At 32.2% G+C, this 17,648-nt stretch overlaps 7 protein-coding genes across 13 annotated transcripts in view; 2 read left to right on the top strand and 5 right to left on the bottom strand.

Annotated features, from left to right (window-relative positions):
- Positions 1–830: 830 nt before the first annotated feature.
- LOC108561073 lies at positions 831–1,790 on the bottom strand. Its single transcript, XM_017918847.1, has 2 exons — positions 1,512–1,790; positions 831–1,450 (listed from the first exon to the last, which is right to left on the bottom strand). Exons 1-2 carry the CDS (start codon positions 1,584–1,586, stop codon positions 1,280–1,282), a joined length of 246 nt encoding a protein of 81 aa, XP_017774336.1. The 5' UTR covers positions 1,587–1,790; the 3' UTR covers positions 831–1,279.
- Positions 1,791–2,290: 500 nt separating this feature from the next.
- LOC108561065 (cilia- and flagella-associated protein 69-like) lies at positions 2,291–4,980 on the bottom strand. The gene is made up of 9 exons (XM_017918838.1): positions 4,827–4,980; positions 4,426–4,776; positions 4,219–4,370; positions 3,836–4,163; positions 3,481–3,782; positions 3,227–3,425; positions 2,971–3,182; positions 2,516–2,920; positions 2,291–2,458 (listed from the first exon to the last, which is right to left on the bottom strand). The coding sequence occupies exons 1-9, from the start codon at positions 4,978–4,980 to the stop codon at positions 2,291–2,293; spliced, it is 2,271 nt and encodes a 756-aa protein (XP_017774327.1).
- An 819-nt stretch (positions 4,981–5,799) lies between these two features.
- On the top strand, positions 5,800–6,777 carry LOC108561072 (39S ribosomal protein L47, mitochondrial). Its single transcript, XM_017918846.1, has 3 exons — positions 5,800–5,939; positions 6,020–6,166; positions 6,226–6,777. The coding sequence occupies exons 1-3, from the start codon at positions 5,833–5,835 to the stop codon at positions 6,740–6,742; spliced, it is 771 nt and encodes a 256-aa protein (XP_017774335.1). The 5' UTR covers positions 5,800–5,832; the 3' UTR covers positions 6,743–6,777.
- Positions 6,778–7,639: 862 nt separating this feature from the next.
- LOC108561080 lies at positions 7,640–12,715 on the bottom strand. 3 transcript variants are annotated; one of them, XM_017918870.1, is made up of 10 exons: positions 12,564–12,715; positions 11,995–12,311; positions 11,893–11,937; positions 11,342–11,832; positions 10,176–11,288; positions 9,589–10,121; positions 9,315–9,534; positions 9,040–9,255; positions 8,855–8,974; positions 7,640–8,765 (listed from the first exon to the last, which is right to left on the bottom strand). In XM_017918870.1, exons 2-10 carry the CDS (start codon positions 12,296–12,298, stop codon positions 8,661–8,663), a joined length of 3,147 nt encoding a protein of 1,048 aa, XP_017774359.1. In that variant the 5' UTR covers positions 12,299–12,311; positions 12,564–12,715; the 3' UTR covers positions 7,640–8,660. The 3 variants fall into 3 exon arrangements, with proteins under 3 accessions (XP_017774359.1, XP_017774358.1, XP_017774357.1); XM_017918869.1 differs by having other exon boundaries at positions 11,893–11,994; positions 12,049–12,311; XM_017918868.1 differs by having other exon boundaries at positions 11,893–12,311.
- A 964-nt stretch (positions 12,716–13,679) lies between these two features.
- LOC108561064 lies at positions 13,680–14,893 on the top strand. Its single transcript, XM_017918837.1, has 4 exons — positions 13,680–13,945; positions 14,119–14,273; positions 14,449–14,615; positions 14,683–14,893. Exons 1-4 carry the CDS (start codon positions 13,780–13,782, stop codon positions 14,891–14,893), a joined length of 699 nt encoding a protein of 232 aa, XP_017774326.1. The 5' UTR covers positions 13,680–13,779.
- LOC108561070 (D-2-hydroxyglutarate dehydrogenase, mitochondrial-like) lies at positions 14,771–16,860 on the bottom strand. Its single transcript, XM_017918845.1, has 6 exons — positions 16,641–16,860; positions 16,436–16,583; positions 16,171–16,368; positions 15,449–16,098; positions 15,233–15,395; positions 14,771–15,178 (listed from the first exon to the last, which is right to left on the bottom strand). The coding sequence occupies exons 1-6, from the start codon at positions 16,719–16,721 to the stop codon at positions 14,919–14,921; spliced, it is 1,500 nt and encodes a 499-aa protein (XP_017774334.1). The 5' UTR covers positions 16,722–16,860; the 3' UTR covers positions 14,771–14,918.
- A 253-nt stretch (positions 16,861–17,113) lies between these two features.
- LOC108561076 (D-2-hydroxyglutarate dehydrogenase, mitochondrial-like) overlaps positions 17,114–17,648 on the bottom strand; it is a 66,197-nt gene continuing 65,662 nt past the window's right edge. For all 5 annotated transcript variants that reach the window (XM_017918858.1, XM_017918861.1, XM_017918859.1 and 2 more), the window contains 2 exons: positions 17,454–17,619; positions 17,114–17,399 (listed from right to left, as the gene is read on the bottom strand). In XM_017918858.1, coding sequence (XP_017774347.1) covers positions 17,140–17,399; positions 17,454–17,619 — 426 coding nt within the window. In that variant the 3' untranslated portion in view covers positions 17,114–17,139. The remainder of the gene's footprint in view (positions 17,400–17,453; positions 17,620–17,648) is intronic.

The raw sequence follows: 17,648 nt of genomic DNA, 5'->3' as shown, positions 1-17,648 counted from the left end.
GCATAATTTATATTACAATTTCACGAATTATTCTAAATTGCTTCAAGAATTATTAAAATATATATATAAGAAATGTATTGGCGTTTAAACTTTGTAAATGATGTAATATATTTCAGCACGTCAACGTGTTAAACAATACTATTAGAAGTTGCAATTGGATTGTTTGTATTAATAAATAAGAAAATTATAATCAAATTGTTTTACATATAAAAATGAGTAGTGTCAAAATTAAAAGTAATATGTATAAATAATTATATCATTTTTATTTCACATTTTAAGTGCCCTACACATATTGGAAAATATTACTACATATATTGTATTCTTATTTAAATTTATATACACACAGCAAGAGAAGTCTTATTATTGTTATATATTTTACAATCTTTAGCAAAATTGACGTAATTAAATAGATTATTCTTTGACATAAATTAGTCTCACTATTATACAGTTATGATTGAAGGGATCAATGTAAAACCTATAACATTATTATTAGTTTTTGTTCAATGCAATAATACTATTTTCTTATAAATTGATTATTCGATAAATCATCAGTGTAAATTTAAATAAAGTTACAAAAAAAAATAAAGTTATTAATACGAATATTAGAGCATATAAATATATAAGATTCCTTACAATTAATTGCAATAAATAATCATAACAAGGAAATAATTAATTAAGAAGTAACAAATACATAAAACTTAATCTTTGGAAACAGTTAAAAAAATTGCTATTTTATCACAAATATATTGCAAGTATAGCTAACTAAAATATTGGGAATGTCCATTTTTAATATTTCATTTAAACATTTTAATTCAAATGAAGTTTGAGACTGTATAAAATGCTTTACTTTAAATAACTATGAAATTGTTTAAAACGATTTTGAAGATTTATACGTGGATAAATGTTGAATCATATTTGTCTCCATTTGAAAATATTCTTTCTAAAGACTTAAATATTGATTAGATTTACTTACAAAAATATATTTTATAATACATTCTGCATTTTCTGGGTTAAAAATTACAAAAAACTGACTTACAATCACAATAAAACACACATGTACACTCCTAAATTGCATTGAGTAAATCATCGTTGAATACCTGATCACATTTGAAGCAAATTAAAGTACATGCAGACTAACTTAAAAAATCACAGAATTTATATGCTTTTCTTTTTGGAAACTTAAGAGAATGGTATTTGCGATAATTCTTAAATTATGAATGAATATTAACCACATGCCTTTTTGATCCATCTCGGAAAGTAAACGTTTCCGTAATACAACTCAGGTATTGCAGTAATCAACCTTGCGTCTGCTATGCTTGAGCTGATAGTCCTTGCCATCATAGTGCATTGGTGTCTGGGGCTCTTTTGGCACGACAGGGAAGCAACACCAAAGCACGAAAGCAACAAATGCCACGATTGTGCCAAGCAATAAGATGAAATCTTCGAACGTCTAAAATTGTGATGATTTTACAATACATACAAACTCGCAAATGTAAATAATTCGCACTTACCGGCTCCTCGCCAAGCAGGACATTATTTATTAAGTAAACAAAATCATCGAACGGTGTAATCATGTTTTGTACCATGTAAGGTTAAGTTACATTTTGATTTTTTTTCTTTTCGTGCTGAACTATTCCACCCTACGTGCTTTGCTTAATTCCACTACTTGGTTAATTGCATAGTTCAGATTACATTTCAATGCCAAAGCATTGTCGCCTGCTTTGACAGGAGTTGACAGTAAAATTGCAGCCTCCAGTAACTTCATCAATATTACAGCGTTGCAAATTGTACACACCCTCAAGAAGATTCGTTTATAACATTAACATTTACTCTTCCTCTTAATATCAAAAAAAAACAAAACACTGAATGCTAATACATAATTTAATTTCATTTTCAAGTAACGATATCATTCCGTCTTACGATGGTTCAACCAATTCATTAGTATTCTATTCGTATATCACTCAAATATAGTTTATTTATTTTATAATCCTAAAACAAATTTGATATTTATTTTTGCTACTTTGCTACCTTACAAAAAGTTTTCATATCGTTTATTACCCGCAATAAAGTCAAAAATACAAATATTATTGAATCAGTAATTACTTTACAAGTTTGTCAGTCTGCAATAAAGTTTTATATACTGCCTAATATGATTGTATTATTTTTATGATCTACGAGGAAAATTTATGCTAAACGAAAAAAATACATTGAAATAAAATTATGTTTGTATTATAATTTGCAAAACATGTAACAAAGTTCAGATAAATTCAAACAAGTTAATGAAATCTAATTAATGACAGTCTGGACTAATATCCAAAGATATTACCGAGTTTTCTCTTTTCGGATAATCTCCTATGGAAACATTGTTTGATTCCAAAGATACCGGAGATGGAGGTATTTCCGTAAACGGATCAATAATTCTATCGCTTTCGATTAGCAATTTTTGACCAACGACATTCTAAAATTATCAAGTATAAATTAAAAATAAAATCCATACTTTAAATATAGCTCTTACAGTTATATTCAAATCCAAATTGTAGGTAATATGTTTGTGTTGTCCACTATCCCTTACGTAGCTTTCTCTCACATTCGAAGCCATTCTGAAAAGAGCTTCCGAGCATTTCGCCAAATATCTTAATTCCTTCAACGCAATTAAAGCCTCCCCTAATTTAGCTTCGCGCAGTAAATTGTAAAAGTCTTCCTCAGAAAAGTACTCTTTTCTACCTTCTAACTTCAACAATTCCAGTTGCATTTTTTGAATATCAGCCCCCCATTTGTAATAATTTTTGATCATGGTGTTGAGTAGGAATTGATCGAACGGCACAATTTCTATGGGTCTAAGTTCTATGCACTGTTTCACTTCCATCCATGCTTCGCCCAACTTTAAAGTCAAATAGTTTTCGCACACTAATTTGGTAATCTACAAGTTAGTTAATTTAGTAAATTGTTTCAGGTTGTTCATTAAATTACCATATCGTCAATAGTCAGATCGTATCCATAGAGTTTGTAATGCTCATTAGCAATTTCCACCTTATCTTTATGTCGTTCATTCAATAGTTGAATAATAGCATACAACTTTGGTCTGCAACTGAATTCCATATCGGCGATTGCTGGACTTCTTTCAGTATTATTAGTCACTTTGATTTCTCTTTGCATTTTTCCCATAATAGGATAAGATATATCTAAACAAAAATATATAATATCCTAATAGATTCAGAAACTCACTAAATCAAACCCTCGACGACTCCACGTTCCATTGTCTTCACTCCAATAAGACAGTTTTCTTCCCTGAAAATTTTCAGCAGAAGCGGAATTAGCGATAATTTTTTGTTGCGCCATGTCACAAGGTACGGAATTCCGGTGCCTTCTTCGGCAATTTCCACGAGGAATCCCAACGCAACCAATTTAACAGGAAACGGAGCGTCCTAGAATCGCATTATTTTTTTTATTATGTTAACATTCACTTTTCATATTCCAAACTCTGATTATATCTAGCAATAAGTAGACTCCATTCGCTTTAACAAAATAGATTAAATTATTGTCGTGGAAAATGGCCAATTCCCAAAGGTAATTAATTATTGTTATGGCGAGTTTCGAATCGTACAAAATATCATTTGGATTCGGCTTCAGAATGCGTCGCATGAATTCAAGGCAAATATCAATGTCTGCTGAAAAACTATCTTCCCCACATTTAATGAGCAAGGCCATAATTGAAAAGATAGAAGTCATGGCCTTTTGATTCGAGGTATTCAAATCTTTTACATAAAGTATATTGACAATATCTAAAAATATACATCAACGTTCGTAACTTTAAATGGATTCAGACAAGTTATACTTCTCAATATCTCTTTGGCGTTATGCGCTTTGAATTGCTTCAATATTTCATCGTCGTGTTTGGTGAAGAGTAGAGATTTCAAGCATTTGAGACAGGATATGAGTGTGTCCATTGCATAAGGTTTGATCACAAAATAATTCAAAAGTAATAGAATCCGTGCGATTCCGTTTATCTCGATGAAATCCTGATATATTATATGCATGATTCTTTCTAAGACATTCAACGCCGTATATCTAATCTTGCACAAATATTCTGGGCACCAATCATTGTATTGCTCAGGAATCAGCAATTTCATCAAACAAAGTATAACATGTTTCTCTTTGACAATCTATGCGAAAATAAGATAAATAACTCTGATAATAAGTATATCTAAAGCAGCAAACTTTCAACGCTCCTAACTCTTTGGTGCAATAATAAATAGCGACTATAATCATCCGTTTAAATTCATAATCCTCGTCAATTGTATAGAAGTGAAGAGCAGCAGCCCAAGTTCCTGCGGTACCCAATTCAGTGGCAACGGACAACGTGCAAATATCTGTAATATTTATTTATTTAATATCGTATAAACTTGCATTGAAATAAAATTATACCTTCCGATAAACCTGACTGCAGCAATCTAAATTTTGGAAATAAATCTGCCAGAAGCAATATCATCGCTGTTGTATAATTACGATCTATTCTTCTGTTTATAGAAGACATGTTGTAACGAAAGACGTAACGCATCGCCCAAGCGGCTTCCAAACCAGGTGGTTTAATATTAACAACTTTTTCTTTAGGTGCATTTTTGATGGTCTCAAGCAACATTGATAGTAGCTGTAAGCTCTCGTCGAAATTTTTAACGTCTTCATCGATATCGCATGGTGAATTCATTCTCGTTCTCCAATGTGGATCCAAACGTATCATAATAATATCCAAAACGCCGTCGTTCAACATTTTAAAACCTTCAAAAATACATTATATGTACAATGTATATCTTCAATGGATAACTTACATGTGTTTTGGGAAATAGCTGCAATTTTGCAAGAGATTTTCAGCATCTCGATGTACATCTCATCGTCGCACACTCTTAAGAAGTTATTGAAACCATCGACCAAATCGCTGTTTTCAATAGCTTCCTGACAAACTTGCATGGAAACGCAATACATCGATATAGGTTTCTTTCTTAGTATAATTCCCCAAATTGCATTGAGAATTAAATTTTGAATCAACTTATCATTAACACTAACGAGAATGTAACCTGCGAAAAATAACAGTTTAACTCAAATACGTAGCAAAATGTTACAAAGTGATACCAAAAAATGAAAAATATGCCTCTAAGTCTGGTTTCAACCTAAGTATGTCGTTATGTCTGCACATTATTGGTGGAAGCGCGCACAGACGGAGTAAAGACTCCAAGTATGGAGCGTATTGTGGATTATCTGTACTTTTATTTATTAATAATTCTATTACTTGAGTTACGTATGGTAAATCATGAAGCCACTAGGGTTATTATTAAGGATTTATAAATGTACTATAAGTTTTAAAGTTTGAAGAAGGATACATATCCGGACGGTAAACCCATAAGTAAATCATCCATTAAAACGATTTGCCGGTTTATTAAATCCGTGGACATTGGATTTTTCAATAGTTCTACCAGAGTGTATATAATACATGATGGGTTTATACGTTTATATTTGTTTTCCAAACACTTTTTCCTTTTATCTCCACTTTCCATTTTATAACTTTGAAATAAAACAACTGTGATCTAATTTAAATTCGAAATGCATAAAGACAGAAACAAATAACTTTTATTTAAATTTCATACTATTTCATCCATGTATTTTAAAAAGTTATTTAGAAATCATGTATTTTCATAAGTTATTTGGAGAATATGCAATAGTTTTATGAAATTTTAATGTATTTAAATAACTCCTTTATATTATAGACTACCACAAAGTTTGAGGTGCAATTTTAGTTGCCTAAATATTCAAATATATGTATCTATAAGAGGGTGAATTATGGCTGCATTTAGAAATATTAAAAGTATAACACAGATTTCGAAACTATTCAACAATGCAGTTTCGAATAGAACTGTAATTCCTGCAAATACTGTGTTAGCAATAAGGTATTTACATTCAAGAACGTTACAAGTCTTAACTTACATAACCTATAAATTATTTGATTGCTAAAACATTGTTTCTACAGGAATTTAAGCACTACGAAATGCCTTGGAGGTTTAATGGAATTTTTCGATGATGAAAAGAATTGGGGTGTCAATGAAGTCAAGACAGGCAAATCATGGAGTATCGATGAATTAAGAATCAAATCCAATTCAGATTTACACAAGTTATGGTCAGTTTCATATTAAATATATACACTTTTAAATAAAATTAAATATGTATAATTTATAGGTTCGTTTTACTTAAAGAGCGTAATATGCTCTTGACAATGGAAGAGGAAAGTAAGGAGGAAACTAGACTTTTTCCAAGTCCTGAGCGTATTGATAAAGTGGAGGTATCAATGGATAATTTGGAAGCTGTGGTGAAGGAACGTAACAAGGCGTACTTTGAATTGGAAACTGGAGAAACGGGCGAGCGTAAAGTTGAAGAGATTATGGGTCCATTTGGTTTACCTGTACAACATGAACAAGAGGAATATCTGATACCAAAACATATGAATGCTGAATGGCAGAAGAAGCATGTCCACGATGTTGACAATGCTGATGTCAAGAAGTTCGTCAGGCTCTACAAGGAAAAAGAGATGCGAGAAAAAAGGCAACAGCAGACGCGCGATTTCAATCACGTTATTGGATTGCTGAAAAGATTCCCCGATATGGATATGGAAGCGCTAAAAGCCAAATATCCAGACGTTGACATTGATAAAGCAAAGAGGAGCAGAAAATGCAGAGGTCACTTTGTTCCTAAATAATGTATCTAAAATAAATAAATGTTAGTTTAAATTTATACGCAGCTTTTTTTTTATGAAACATCTTCAATAATACAAATGCATCTCATATTTTGTAATATAATTTATTGTATCATAATATCGTTATGTAACGGGACTTTATAGACAGTTATTTAATTAATATCATCAAATATAATACTAACATACAAAATTAGCAACTGAAAGCGAAATAGACGCTAAACTCGCATATAAATTATTCTGTAATATAAAAATATAATTTCAAATGAAATTCACTTAAAAGAAGATATGTAAATCATCATAATTTTAGTATAAGCACCGCCGTGTTGTCTTCTCGTGCTAAGTAGAAAATTGCGTAATAAAATGCGATCCCTTGACATTTTGAGCATTTAAAAAATATCCAAGAATATATTGTAATTACGAAAATTAAAGGAGAATTATTAAGAAATTTTCTATTTAGCAGATGTACTTATTCAATGAATCAAGTGAAATCACTTGATCAAGAGTTTGATCCACACACAAACATTTTTTTTACAGAAATCACAAAAGCAAAGAAAAAAAAACGAATTTTCCAATCCAGTTTTCCTTTAACCAATTTAGCTAAAATCACCCCAAAATTGCTCACACAATAACTAATAGATGAGCAATAATATCGTAACTTCGTAAAAATAGATCACAAGCAATGGCATAACATAATATAAGTGTAATTGATATAATTGCTTACAATTAATGTATTATATGTCTTATATATTTTGTGATTAATTAATAACACACTCAATAATTATTAGTATTTTTTCGTATTATATGTATATCAGTTGGAGTAACTACATGTTTCATCAAACATCATCAGTTGATTAATATTTTATATATTAGATAGTAGTATATTTTTTAAATAACGTTCCCTCTTTTATAATGGGTTACATAAATAATTATATATATTATCCAATCCGAGTGTCTAAGAATATCATAAATAGAGTACAAAATGTATTTTAAAATTTTGGATTTAAAACGAAGACGACAGCATTTGCGTTGCGTGTAAGATATTTAAAGTTTGTAGATAAGATCCAAAATTTTAAAACGTAAACAAATATTCCCTTACTTATAATCCTCACTTACTCATTATTAAGACACTTAAAATGTTTTTTTTCAAGTCTGATGTTTCATTTTTTCCCTTATGATAATTCAGTTAGATTTCCAATATAAGAATTTAAATATACAATAAACTGAGTATTTTATAGTAGAATAATAATTCCAATTTTCGATAATTGATAAATAAAATACACGTAATACTTAGCACTCAATGAAATATGACTCATTATTGTTACATCTTTAGAATTAATATCAAAGTGATTTGCGCGCAAGAAAAATATTCTAACTGAATTATTAAAATAAAAATTATAATAAATTAGTAGATTATATTCATTAGTCAGATTTCTTAGTTAATATAATATCGAATATATTTTTTTTTGTCCACGCAATTTAATATTAGTGCATCTCTACAATGTGCACATTATCATATGAAGCAGATCTATCTAAATATCGATTAATAATATGTATAATGTATATCATACCTCCACACCAAAAAGGTTCTAATTCTATCACAATCTTTGAGTTTACACAGTATTAAATGACTAGAAATTGAATACGAAACCATTCGGAAATTATACCCGCAATTCTCGACATGTCTGATTTTTTTTTCAATAAATAATTTCAATAAAAAATAAATAAAAACTATGTGCACCGCCGTTGACAATTAAAGAAAAATCACATTTACCTACAAAGTAATTGCTTTGTATAATAATTATTATAAAAATTAAAACTAAATTAACATGAACTTGCAAGAACGGTTACTCTACCAGGACAGTTTCAATTATTGTTTGACTTATTATTCACGTCTACGTTACCTATTCGCCTATATCTTTAATTACATGTTGATCGGCCAGGAATTCTGCAGAACGTTATATGTTTCTCCGCATTTCTTATTCAATTGGTCCGTCTCCGGAAGCGTACTCAATGGAAAACATTCACCCTACATATCGAACAGAAATAATTAGAATACTTAACTTATTCTATCTTTCACTCTAAGAATGTAATTAATATAATATAATTGTGATTTACCTCGTTATGATAATTCCATAGCATTTCTAAAGTTGATATAAAGTTCTCCAACTCTGAATTAGTAGCAAAATAAATAATCCAATCGCCACCACTTTCATTCACTTCTCTGCAAGCGAATTCCTAATAATGGAAATTAAACAGTTGAAATTACGCAATATCTTTCTTTCGAATTGTTAATAATTTACCAGTATGCACCAACTTTGCTCGGCTGAAGGCAGCCTGAACGAAACGATGTCAGAAATGGCTGCACAAGAAATCGCTTGCGCTCCCTTAATTGGATCATGGGTGCTTTTAGAATCGATTATGCTGCACGGGAAAGCCTCTCTGACAGTTAATATGTGCTCGTTTGTCATCAACAACGTGTTCGCTTGTGTCAACAATTTCTCTTTATGTGTGTAAACCTAGGTATCATGCAAGATTTTAGACGAGTTAAACATTAGTTATACTTCAATATATTTACCCCGCTAGCTGCATGTACTAAAGCTTGTAGCCATTCGCTAGCTACGAACTCATCGGGAGCAGCCAAATGAAGAGTATTCCCGGAAACGATGAGCTGAAAAGTGTGAGGTCTTGGAAAGTTGTGTACCCTCCTAGCGCCTTGACAAGCACCATTAATTAACGGAAGCACTCGCATTGGAACTCGATGCGAAGGAGACGATAGCATATACAAAACTCCAGCCCTTAAAATATACATAATATTAAATTTTAATATCAATGAGTGAAGAAAATCATACTTAAGTATAAAATATGCAGTTTCCCAACGCGATTCCGTCTCCGAGATTTTAAACATCAAAGGACCCTCTTTGTTCGGCCCAAGCGGAGTTTCCGGATTATCAGAATTGCATTCCTGTATATTAATGATGCTGTAATAGAAGTATTCCTCGTCCTTCTGCACGGGAGTTTGCTTGCAAATAGCTTTCCTTAGGTTCACCATATCTCTCATATTAAGCTGCTTTACAGCGGGTAAATTTGGACAGTTCATATCACGCCTTATTGCCATCTCCAAATTAACTATAATATCATTAGTTATTCTTCCACATCCAGTTGTGACCACACATTGCATATCATTGTCGTAATTAGAAATATGAATCGTTTGTGCATTAGGACCGATTAAAATAGTATTTAATTCAGTGAACGGTAAGACAAAGTGATTGCAAAATGTGTAAGATTTTTTAAATCCCGAAATGTACAGAGTGGCATTTGTTAGAATCACAATCAAAGGTTTGTGCTCTCCACTTGTAGTATAAGCACTCCAAACCGGAAATACCTAAATCAATTTAAAGTTATCGTTTCAAAAATAACGGAAATAATATAATTATACCTTAATTAAAACTTCTCGATCGTCCCTAAATATCTCCTTCCTGAATTTAGCGATTTGTTCAAATTCAACTCCATTATTTTCCCTATTCTTTCTGTATCCCAATATTTCCTGCTCGATTTGCTTATCCAAATCTAAACTCGAATTTCCATCTGCCACAGCTCCTTTCACATACAAATCAATGTATCTAGAAGCCCTGAGCTTCTTCTGCAATCTCGTATCCAAAATCTTCTTCATAGTGACGTTGCGTAAAAAACGGTTTATAAGTGAGTTTTTTGAAGAAGATGCTCGCATTACGTTGTTCGGTAAAGACTTTGAAGTGTCCTGACTTTGAGCGGAATCCGATCGAAAATTTTGCACGGCGTAGTGATTTGCTTTATTGATGCGCCTCTTTGGTGAGTTCAAATGACGAGAAGAATCGGGAAAATCTGAGCAGACTGTTTCATTGTCGGACCAATCGAGTTTGGTAGAGGATGCGTATCTGTTGACGGTTGGTGCCACCTCCTTTACTTCCTTAATTGGAGTAGACGCATTTAAGAATTCAAATTCATCCTCTGGATCTGGTTTCTCAGGTTCAGCTTGTTTAGCCTTCTTCTTGAAGAAATTAAATTCTTTGAGTATCATTTGATAGACTGTTGAACTCTTCGGTTTTTGGCTTGTGAATGACTTTTGGAATGCATCGTACTCGTATGAGTAGCTTATTCCTTTATGCTCGTAAACATTGCTATCGCATAGAACGATATTAGCTGGAACTTGCTCCACTTTTGGATAGTTTGGTTGGAAACCTTCGCTGATCGACAGACGCAAATTATTTTTAGCAGTTTCCAACTGTTTAGCAGTATTTGATATATCGTGAGAAGAGGAATAAATAGCAACGTCTTCTTGCCCTTCCGGTACACCTCGCTCGGCCAGAGGCACAGAAGTTGAGAAAATACTTTTGAGACTACCAAATATATTGTTATCCAGTAAATTGGTATCAGGTTTCTTACGACGCCTGGCAGATTCTTCTTCAACGATATTAGTATCCAAGATCTTTCTGTGTTTAGTTTTCTTTAAACAACTGGATTTCGGCATCTTCAATGATGGTTCTTTAGGAACATGATCATCATCATCCTCCTAAAAGAAAAAATGAACTAGTCAAACACGTACTGTTATATACAGTAATATACCTTGTCCTCTTCGTCTATTGAACTAGAAATGCTACCACTAGAACTTGAAGATACCGAGGAATACCGTTGCACGTAAATGTCGGATTTCACTTCTCGGTCTGATTTTTGCTTGTCGTAATAAGGCGCATCTCCTTCAGCAGCCCAGCTGTAACGTCCTTTAACCACGTCCGGTTTTTTAGAAAACCCTCTCAAAAAGAAATTTGCAGAAACATCAGGTTCTATAGTAATAAATCCATAATTAATATGGATGTCATCAATCTTGGTGCTGTTCAAAATATCTTCATGAAAAGACACACGTTTTTTTGGTGTATCTGATTTGGACTTCTTTTTCCTTTGCCTGCGAAACACTATTTGCTCATCCTGTACAGCATCAGCAACTGGTTTGATCTCATTAACATCAGGCTCAATTGGAGCAATTTCTTTGGAATTGTTTGGAACTTGAAGAGATTCATTAACTTCCTCGGACAAACTAACATGCATCTGGTCTTCAGCTTATATAATAATTTAAAAAAATAATCAATAAAAGCATAAAGCATATTGTAAATATTTACCTTCAATATTTTTTATCTGGCTCTTCATGTTTGCAACTGTGTAATCTAATAATTCATAACTATTTAATGAAATATTCATGACATCTTCTTTAGACTCATCACCTTTAAAATTCTGATTTACTATATCACTCTTAGTCATCACTACATCTTCAACACCTTTTTCCTTTGACACCAAGTCTTCGAACATTTCATTCAGCTGGGTTTCTGGATCCTTCTCAAGCAGCTCACAACCACTGGCTGACATCACTGATGTTAAATCACTCTCGCTATCAAGCAACTGTACTCCTGAATCGACAGGAGAGGTCAAGCTGGATGCCAGCGAAATGGTGCTTGATAGTAGCTGCTTTTCATCAATTAAGATAGAATCCATCTTTAGCATGTCCCTATCCAGCAGTTCAGTCTCCATCTTAAAGAATTCTCTTAAATCAAACCATTAAAACTAAATTAAAAGCACATTAATCAATTGAAACACATTGTCTAATTAGTTTTCTTGGAACCATTTTTATTTGAGTCATTGTGTGTGCATATTTAGATTAACTTATTGGACAATGCATGGTATCTGGGGGTCACTTAATGCGGTATCATTCGACAAATAAACGCAAAATAAAAAGAAAAAAGGGCAAATCCTATCTACGTCTAATTTAGTCATAACGAAAACAGTTTTTAGTTACTTGGTACAGTAAATCCAGTAATGAATATGTCAGGCGACCGGTGTTTGGAATGTATTAAATCCTCTTCAACAACATTTTATTTATTTATTTATATTTTTTTAGACTATAACATGCAGTGCACTTTATCAAACAAAAAACATCAAGTGACATTTTTGTCAAATGTGAACGCATGCGCATAAAACTTCAGGATTTGCATTGATTTTATACGCAAAATACTACTTGCGTTGAAATTACTATAATTAATACTATTATATAATAGTATAAAAGTTGGTTTGATCCTCAAAAAAACAACAAAATTTGTGGAACAGATAAACCCAAAAGGGTTGGTTAGGGCCAAAGAGATTAAAAATACTATTATTATCTAATATTAAATATCTAATTTGAAATAAAACTGTAAATAATATTAATTATAAGAAACAATTAGCAAACCCAGAAATATAAGTCTAATAATAAAGTCAAAGTTTTACATTAATTATGCAACCAAATATACATATAAAAATTAAATATTGCATAAATATTCTTGTAGAATATTTCAAAAATGTTTAATTACCTTTTTTTATTGGCCCATTTGGGCCCATTTTATAGAACAAAAGATTATCAACATTTCTAAAATATTTTAGCAATAAATATTCTTATTTTGTGATGTTTATTTTACTGAAAAAAAGATTTTTAACTAGTCTAACCAAAGTTATGGATAACTATAAGTGTTCTTCTAAAATCATAATTTAAAAAAATAGTACATATTTTTGTAAATATAATGGTAGATTTTGCATATTTATAGATTGGTCATAAATTTTATTGTATAATAAGTAATGTAGACTGAAAGTGGAAGGTTGCATGGTTTTAAATATGTTTATAGTGAACTTACAATTAAGTAAATATAAATTATTTATCCCCTGGCATAAAGACTTAATTATACTAAAAATGTTGAACTGTAATAGTTGAAATTATGTCATTGAATACATATTGTTTCATATCATCTAAACTATTTTTGCTGCACTCAATATTTAGTTCACGTAATGTTCTTGAAATATTTTTTTATTGTCCGAAAACCGATAAGATAAGTAATGTTTGAATTGCAATGGTAATTACACTCTTGCTCTCTCAATATTGCGCAACGTTATTAGTGTTTATTGAGATTGCGCGTTACTGAGAAACTTTGTTTGTATATATTGCTTCTGATTCTCCTGTACGGAACGTGTGCACGGTAAACGATATGTATTCTCAGCAACAAAGTTATCCGAAGATTTGGTCTACCTTTACCGGTAAAAAGGATAGGAAATCTTATGAGATTCGAGATGCAAGGGAGGAACATTACGAAGCTATGACCCAGGGGATGATAAATCATTTCTTGAGAGAAGAACCCACATGTAAATATCAAGGTAATAACTTTACAGTAAATACCTTGAGCACGTGCTAAATATACTTTCGCAGAGATTGTTTCTTTAGCATTGACGAATACGAAATTTAATTCGCTTCAATTCAAATTTCCCGCCTTACATTCAAATATGAAATATTACTTTCAAATATTAATAAGTTGTATTTGTGTTTTTAGGATGTTACGATGACAACGAGTTTATTGATGAATTGAAGGATATTTGGTTGGCTTGTTATAAGAGAAAAATGAGCTTGGTTTGCTTGGATGAAAGTTCTAATGTCGCTGGATTTTTGTTGCTTACGAAAGAAGAAATTAATGATGAACCAATTATAGTAAATATTCATATTTAAAATATTAAATTTATAAGTTTATTATCAAATCAATAGTACTTAATTTTCAATTAAATAATTTTCGCAAAAATATAGTAATTATAATCTAAACTAATATTTTCATATTTTGCAATCAAAAATGTAATGTATAAAACTGCCTAATTTCTTATTTTTCCAGGCAAGAAATGAAAAATGGAAGAAAATTTGCGATATAATCGGTTACATTTCTACGCAGAAAAATCCTTTTGAAACGTTCAAAATTACAGAATATTTATCGGATTTGGGAATGCTGGTTCTACCGGATTATCGTGGACAAGGAATTGCTGAACATCTGCTGAACACTTGGTACATCTTATTATTGTAGTAGAAAGAAAAGAAACGAACATTGCATAATGCATTTATTTAATTTCAGTGATTTAGTGGCGAAGCAGCACAAGCTCTCATTACTTGCGATGACGTTCTCATCGTACATGTCGCAATCGTTAGCACACAAATTGAGTTTCCTAGAACTCTACAGAATATCATTTGAAGAATTGAGAAAGATAGACGCCGTCAAATATGGTATCGACAACATCGAGGAACACACGAAAGACATCCAGTATTTATACAGATTATATAGATAAAGCAGTGTCAATAAATAAAACATTATCAATGTTGCTCAAAAATCAACTTGTACGGATTCAGAATCCCATTGGGATCCATCAACCTTTTCATTTGACGCATGAAGATCAACGCGTTCTTATCTTTTATCTTCTCCAAATACTTGATCTTTGCGAAACCAATGCCGTGCTCAGCGCTGATGCTTCCCTTCAATTCGACGACTCGCGAATACATATAATCTTCAATGAAGTCTTTAATCTCATGAGTATACTTATCAACGGCAACTTGGATATGCAGATTTCCATCACCTACAAGTATATTTAATTAATTGTAAATTAATTATTTAATTTTTATATTACTACCTAAATGCCCAAAACCAAACACTTTTCCTTTTGATCCTAGATGATCTCTAACATCGTCGACTAAAGTGAAGTAATCGGGAATTGGTAGAGTTACGTCGTAAAGAAAGACGTAATCGTCTTTAACAAACGAATCTGGTATCCTTTCACGAATTTGCCACATTTCCTAAAATGTATTATAACTAATAAATAATTTATCATAATATACAATTGATTTACTTTGACTTTGGAAGGTTCGGTTGCGACGGTTCCGTTCAAAGCGAAATGTTTAATCAACGTCGTCTCTAGGAACTTGTGCAATTTATCTGCATCGTGTTCATCATTACTTCCTGATGTTTCGATGACTAAATAAAAAGGATATTCGCCAATTGGCGATTCAACTTTCAACTTGTCTTTAACAAAGTCCATGGTGGCGCTATCCATAACCTCCATCGCTGACAGAATCTCTCCCAGGTCCTGTTTAGCCTGCATGAAGGTTTTAAGGACTTTGGGAAATGATTGCAAACCCAGAAAGGCCAAATTTATGGATTTGGGTCTGACTGCGCATTGGATCGCAACTTTCGTGACTACGCCCAAAGTACCCTCGCTACCAATAAATAGGTGCTTCAAATGAAAACCCGTATTGTCTTTCTTTAAGGAACTCATAAGATCGATAATTTCGCCATTAGCCTTAACCGCTTCCAGACCTAACACATTTCCGTGCATATTTCCGTAGCGCAGTAACCTCAAGCCTCCGGCATTTGTGGATACATTTCCTCCAATGTGACAGGAACCTTTAGCACCCAAATCTAAAGGCATCATAAAGCCTTTCTTCTCTAGCTCATTATCAAGATTTTCCAAAATACAGCCGGATTGGCACACCAAAACGCCTAAAATAAAAAATCAATTAATTTGTTTTAATTATATATAAATTTACAAAGTGTTATTTAATTTAAAGTTACCTAAATGTTCGTCGACGCTTTCAATTTGGTTCATCAATGCCATAGATATGATGATCTCATCGAAAACAGGCACCTGCCCTCCGACAACTCCGGTGTTTCCACCCTGCGGACACACGGCCAATTTATTTTTATTGCAATACGATAAAATCTTCGAAACTTCCTCGGTGGTTTTGGGTTTTAAAACTAGTTTACTGTTACCTAAAAACAAAACAAAAGCGAAACTCGTATTTCATAATTGCATGCACGCTTGATTGGTTTTACTCGCCTCTGTAGTGCTTGAACCAGTCGACGTTGTATTGCTCCAAATCGGATAAATCCATAACCAATCGATTTTCACCAAGAAGCGTTTGGAAATACTTGATGTGGTCTTCTTCCAAGGACTGATAACCGCCCCGCTGCACATTGTAGTTGTTCTAAAAAACAATTAAAAAATACTCGAAGGATTTCGCTATTATAGAATTTCGTGTTACTTTTGTAAAATCCGGAGTCGAAGAAAAGCACCTGATCGATGCAAACCGCTTCAATCCGTCAGCTGCGAAACTCCTGATCATTGCAGCGCTTTGCCTAAAAACAATTTATGAAACAAAAAACGTTCCTAACATTACTTTATCGCTGCTGATAAGATAATATGTCCCACGCTGTTCGAAGCGTGTTTACTAACTGGAAGTTGGAATGAAGTGACTGGGCAAGAAGCTCAATTCAAGGTCCACTTTCATTTGCATATTCATTATCTGACTACGTAGACTGAACAAATTATATCTTGTGTCGTATATATTTATAACTTCTATTTATCATCTATTAGCAAATTCTTTATTGTATTTTTTAGAATTTTCAATTTATTTTAAAAATATAATGAATAACAATAACGATAAACAACAAAAATATTACCAAATATGTATATTACAAATTATATACAAAAATATTTAAGAATTATGTACATAATTTATTTATTCTTGCATAAGAAAATAATTAAGAACTTTCCGGTAGAACTTTATAGGGGTTTAAAATTTTGTTTGGATCCATCATGCGCTTAATGTCCTGCATCAAGTTAATAGCGGCCGGAGACTTTGAATAATGCACGTACTTCGATTTCCTGAATCCAATACCATGCTCCGCGCTGACACTTCCTTTCAGACTGGACGTGTATTCGTACACAAAGGGCTCGATTTTGTTGTGCATCTCTTTGCTATACTCTTTGAAGGATAAATTCAAATGGATATTGGAATCACCTAAAAATATATATATTAGTTATAATTTATGATAATGCAAATGGTAAATATTACCAATATGTCCGTAACCGCAAATCCTAACGGCATCTTTACCGATTTTCTCGTTCATAACATCGACAATCGCGTAGAATTCTTTAATCGGTATGGATAAATCATACTTGAATACGTATCCATCCATGAGTAAACCTTGAGTAATGCTTTCTCTCAACTCCCATAATTGCTAATTGTTAAAGACAGATTTTTATTATA

Source organism: Nicrophorus vespilloides, unplaced genomic scaffold (assembly GCF_001412225.1).
Source record: "Nicrophorus vespilloides isolate i.1.1-1 unplaced genomic scaffold, Nicve_v1.0, whole genome shotgun sequence".
NCBI lineage: Eukaryota > Metazoa > Arthropoda > Insecta > Coleoptera > Silphidae > Nicrophorus > Nicrophorus vespilloides.
The sequence above is the reverse complement of the archived record's forward strand: the minus strand, read 5'-3'. Positions and strand labels throughout refer to the sequence as shown.

Coding starts and splice junctions, on each gene's coding strand:
- LOC108561073 (XM_017918847.1), bottom strand. CDS start 1,586: ATGGTACAAAACATGATTACACCGTTCGATGATTTTGTTTACTTAATA. Junction 1,451..1,511: donor TCCTGCTTGGCGAGGAGCCG/GTAAGTGCGAAT, acceptor TCACAATTTTAG/ACGTTCGAAGATTTCATCTT.
- LOC108561065 (XM_017918838.1), bottom strand. CDS start 4,980: ATGTATTGCGTTTCCATGCAAGTTTGTCAGGAAGCTATTGAAAACAGC. Junction 3,783..3,835: donor CGCCAAAGAGATATTGAGAA/GTATAACTTGTC, acceptor GTATATTTTTAG/ATATTGTCAATATACTTTAT. Junction 2,459..2,515: donor ATTTGGATTTGAATATAACT/GTAAGAGCTATA, acceptor TGATAATTTTAG/AATGTCGTTGGTCAAAAATT.
- LOC108561072 (XM_017918846.1), top strand. CDS start 5,833: ATGGCTGCATTTAGAAATATTAAAAGTATAACACAGATTTCGAAACTA. Junction 5,940..6,019: donor AATACTGTGTTAGCAATAAG/GTATTTACATTC, acceptor TTGTTTCTACAG/GAATTTAAGCACTACGAAAT. Junction 6,167..6,225: donor TCAGATTTACACAAGTTATG/GTCAGTTTCATA, acceptor TATAATTTATAG/GTTCGTTTTACTTAAAGAGC.
- LOC108561080 (XM_017918868.1), bottom strand. CDS start 12,298: ATGGAGACTGAACTGCTGGATAGGGACATGCTAAAGATGGATTCTATC. Junction 10,122..10,175: donor ATCGAGAAGTTTTAATTAAG/GTATAATTATAT, acceptor AAATTGATTTAG/GTATTTCCGGTTTGGAGTGC. Junction 8,975..9,039: donor AGCAAAGTTGGTGCATACTG/GTAAATTATTAA, acceptor TTCCATTATTAG/GAATTCGCTTGCAGAGAAGT.
- LOC108561064 (XM_017918837.1), top strand. CDS start 13,780: ATGTATTCTCAGCAACAAAGTTATCCGAAGATTTGGTCTACCTTTACC. Junction 14,274..14,448: donor TTAATGATGAACCAATTATA/GTAAATATTCAT, acceptor TTATTTTTCCAG/GCAAGAAATGAAAAATGGAA. Junction 14,616..14,682: donor GAACATCTGCTGAACACTTG/GTACATCTTATT, acceptor ATTTAATTTCAG/TGATTTAGTGGCGAAGCAGC.
- LOC108561070 (XM_017918845.1), bottom strand. CDS start 16,721: ATGATCAGGAGTTTCGCAGCTGACGGATTGAAGCGGTTTGCATCGATC. Junction 16,099..16,170: donor AAGCGTCGACGAACATTTAG/GTAACTTTAAAT, acceptor TTTTTATTTTAG/GCGTTTTGGTGTGCCAATCC. Junction 15,396..15,448: donor CCGAACCTTCCAAAGTCAAA/GTAAATCAATTG, acceptor AATACATTTTAG/GAAATGTGGCAAATTCGTGA.